The 3,997-nt window shown below is 43.2% G+C and overlaps 1 protein-coding gene across 1 annotated transcript; it reads right to left on the bottom strand.

Annotated features, from left to right (window-relative positions):
• Window positions 1-1,299: 1,299 nt before the first annotated feature.
• LOC106815759 (transmembrane protein 183-like) lies at window positions 1,300-3,775 on the bottom strand (the record flags this gene model as incomplete). The annotated part of the gene is given in 3 exon segments (XM_014820265.1): window positions 1,300-2,521; window positions 3,044-3,242; window positions 3,650-3,775. Coding segments are annotated over 3 exon segments (923 nt in total), but the record flags the coding sequence as incomplete, so codon positions are not given.
• Window positions 3,776-3,997: the final 222 nt, after the last annotated feature.

Below are 3,997 nucleotides of genomic sequence, written 5' to 3'. Positions count from 1 at the left end.
TATTATATTATTGTAGTTTAACAGAGTATCCGCATGTCAAATTGGAAAATAACCTCGAAATCGATTCCTCATGCCAAACTCACTTAAAAAATGGGTCATTTGTCTCTGGTATTGATGTCTATTCTAAAGTTACCACCGATCATCGATTTCGTCGGAAAATTCAAGATGCTTCCAATATGCCGCCAAACGGACCCATGGGACAATATTTCGTACTGGGAACATACAAATTCGTTTAGTACCGACCTGAGGATTACAAGAAAGTACATTTAAAAAATATCATCACGGGTGCATGGGGACCCCTCTTCCTACTAGCATAAGTATAGGGAGGAAATGCAGAATTGCACACAAATCTTAACGGCTCGACCTAGACTCGTGATGGCGGTGTATAGCATCATGGTAGTGAAAAGCCATCACTGTGCCGAAATTAGAGGTCACAGGTCCAAAAGGTCAATGAGGCACAGGGCAGATTTAGACATTTTCTGAGGACATGGTGTGACGGAGCGATTGAAAACTTTTTGTTCAGCGGTGACCTACATTTTTATGGCTTTTATTGAAGGCACCATCGAATGTGTTTCCACCTCGACGCTGCGAAAGAGTACAGTGTCTGATACTTTTTGACCTCAAAGGAGGGTCTAAACATGGATTGATGTATCTCAACTGCGTTGGCGAGTACCGTACTGGTTGTGGAAACTCCAGTTTACAGTAAAATTCCACACATAACTTCTTACTTGAACACGCTTTACTTAGGAGATAATGAGATGGCTTATATACGAGATTCTGTAGTGTACATTATGAATAGTTGGAATACAGTCACTAGCACTCAAATAATTACCCAGGAGTGAGGCTGCGGATTTCCCAGACTTAATTTTCTCATCAAATTTTGGCACCAATATAGACGCAAGTGTATACGTTCTTGAGCTTAATCGGTCCACTAATCACTGGCCTACCTTGTACTGAAATTAGTTTACAGACACTTTGCTATCGTATTGCTGTAAATTGTAATCTTGCACGAGCTGCTCTGGTCGTATCAACCATCGAGCTATTTTGTAACGAGCCAGATGTGCCTCGCAAGGGGTTTAATGTACCTTATTACCTGACACCATAGAACGCACGTTATGTATAGTAATAATATGGTAATTATTCGCTCCTGCTTTTTGCAATCTGTCGTCACACTGACAGCTGCCATTGCTGCAATGCTTTGGCTGACCGATGCAACGATGCCTTTGATAGCGGCCCGCCATCTATCGGAATTTTATTACACTAGTTTGAACTGTTGTTTTTTGGGGTTAGAAATGAACGTATGTATAGGACGTCTTGCTATGCACAAATGAATTTATCAGCAGAACACCAGACACCAGATGAGCCCTGTCGCTTTGCAGCACTTGTTATATATTAAATCAGTAGTAAATGCTATGTGAGTCTTCCATATTCTAGGGAGAGTTTTTGGCATACTAACGTTAGTCTACGCACGATTTCTATTGCCGACTGTTGCTTTTAATTTGCTGTAAGCGTAATTGTTTACTTTCAGTTCTGGTATATATGTCATCCTTTATAACAGTAGCATTGACGTGGAAACCACACGCAAACCAGAATATGTGTACATAAATTATCTATCTGCATATGCAAACATAAACAATATCTCTACACATTTCAAGATAAATAACAGCCATAAATAAACTTGATGACAACATTTCGTGGCCTTTACCATCAGTGACTTTTCGCACATCTGAATGTTAATCCATTTATTAACAGTAAAGAAATGGCACAAGACCTTTAACATATTTGATGTAAAACTGTGTAGCTTCCTTGCCATACGTAACAGAAAAATATGAGTATAACAGTGTCATCTATAACCTATACCCATTAGTAATCTAGATTCTTTGCTAAATTAAAAAAATATCAGCTGCCCGGGGAAATGCACACTCAACCATATATGGTCGCGTTGCACATCGGATACTGCGGATGCCACCAATGCGACACTCGGATGCTCACCACCGGATCCAAGATGGCGACGCAGCCCGTCGTCGCGCTCTGGCGACCGTCGTTGTACAGCGAATGAAAGACTAGCTTCACGCGGTGGAAGCGCATGTTGCGGCTGACGTTCACGCACACCTGCGTCAGCATCTGCCCCATGACGATCGGCAGCGAGATGAAATTGCAGCAGGTGACGCTGAGCACGCTGCAGCCGTCTTCCGAGTTGGCCCTGTAGTTGTCGAGGTAGTCTAGCGCGTCGCCCTCCGTCGCCGCGACGGTCTTCGCCAATCGCGTGCCGGCGCGCCGAAACTTGAACAGAAACGTCCAGTTGTTGGCCTTCACCCTCTGGTGCCACATGAGCATGCAGCGCGAGCCCTGGAGGAAGTGAGGCGGTGTCTCGAAGGGCGCGGTGAGCTGCTTCGTGCGCCGGACGAGCGGGTCGTGTAGGTAGAAGAGAGCGCGGATGACACGCGTCTTGAGGCTGTAGCGCTGCTCCAGGCAGGCGGGTCGCAGCAGCACTGGCAGTGTGACGTCTGGTCGGTAGTACCTGTCGCACGAAACATCGTCCTGAGTCTCCAGTGAGAGTTCTTAACAGGAACGCGTATTTTTGCGACGGTATATTATTTTAGCAAGAAAAATCCGTGATAAAAGATCATTCACAGTGATAATCTGAAATCCAACAGTCGACATTTGGACAGATAAACGAAGGTGTTGATGTGTTCCCAATTATGCAGCAATTGATTTTGTTAAATTGAATTAATTAGCAATATAATTGAATTAATTAATATAATTAATTAATGAATGCAGCAGATTTTGTTAAATTATTCTGCACCCGTTTAATAAACATGGACTGCACCCATCTGACAGGTTAACCACATGCTCGCCAATTTAAAGTTCGAAAGTCTAACCAATTGTTACTTGATCAAGAAGATTTACGTACAAAACATCTCCTACTACATACTGGCAATGATCCTGTTTTCCTTTTCAGTGCCAAATCACTGTATCGACCACTGTCTGGGTGTGAAATACTTAAAACCAATTAATTCACCCGCATAAGACGCATACGTACCTCTTATAGAGACAGATCCAGAAGCTGATCGTACAGGTGATGTGATACGCGTCCTTGCAAATGGCCGCAAAGTGACCGACGTCCTCCGCGTGCACGTACTGAGAGAGAACGTACCACAGATCTAGCGGATAGGTGGCGCTGCCGCTGAAGCCCTCCACCCGCGTGCCGACATGCCTCCTCCGTCTGGTGCGCTCCCGTGCTGAGCAGCATAAGGAACATATTCAGCTTAACACAGTGACATATTGTTCAAACGAAAAAACATAAAAGTTTATTGTGGGAAGTTTCCGATGGGAATGGCAACATGGAGATGTATTATTCAATGCATTCCTGCCATAACAAAATACAAGCAGAAAAGACAGGCACTATGTAACACTAACAGAAGTTTCTGCCAATAATTGAACAAGAAAAGGAAGCTGACCAAGACAACTAAACCAACTGTTGAAACTATTGCGAAAACTAACAGGTTACATACATTGATTCATCACAAAATAAATGTCCCCTTATACAAATTAAGTCATTGAAGATTCTTTTGAATTTTATGCAAACTTGAAGCTAGCAGTCAGGTTTTGATTCCTTAATATAAAATCGGCGGCAACTTCTTCCTACCACATCTCGGACTTTCGTCTTTGCTCTCGCCGTCGGCTTCCGTTGCATTGTTATCTTGACTCAACAAAATATCGTCAAACTCACAGAGATCCTTGTCGTACCATGACTTTTCATCCAGCTCCTTGACTGAAATGAAACACACTGACATGGATATAAAGTTATACACATTATGCACAACATATATATTACAGCTTATGGGATAAGCACTCTCTCAGTGAAAATAGAGCAACATTGATTGCGTACATATGTCGGTTATAGCCCTATAGACCGAAGGTCCGATAGACCAAAGGCCCGATAGCCCGAAGGTTTATTCGAATACGCAGTGGCTATACACGTCCGGAATCGGTT

Source organism: Priapulus caudatus, unplaced genomic scaffold, assembly GCF_000485595.1.
Source record: "Priapulus caudatus unplaced genomic scaffold, Priapulus_caudatus-5.0.1 Scaffold1192, whole genome shotgun sequence".
Lineage (NCBI taxonomy): Eukaryota > Metazoa > Priapulida > Priapulimorpha > Priapulimorphida > Priapulidae > Priapulus > Priapulus caudatus.
This window is presented reverse-complemented; position numbering and strand designations above follow the sequence as displayed.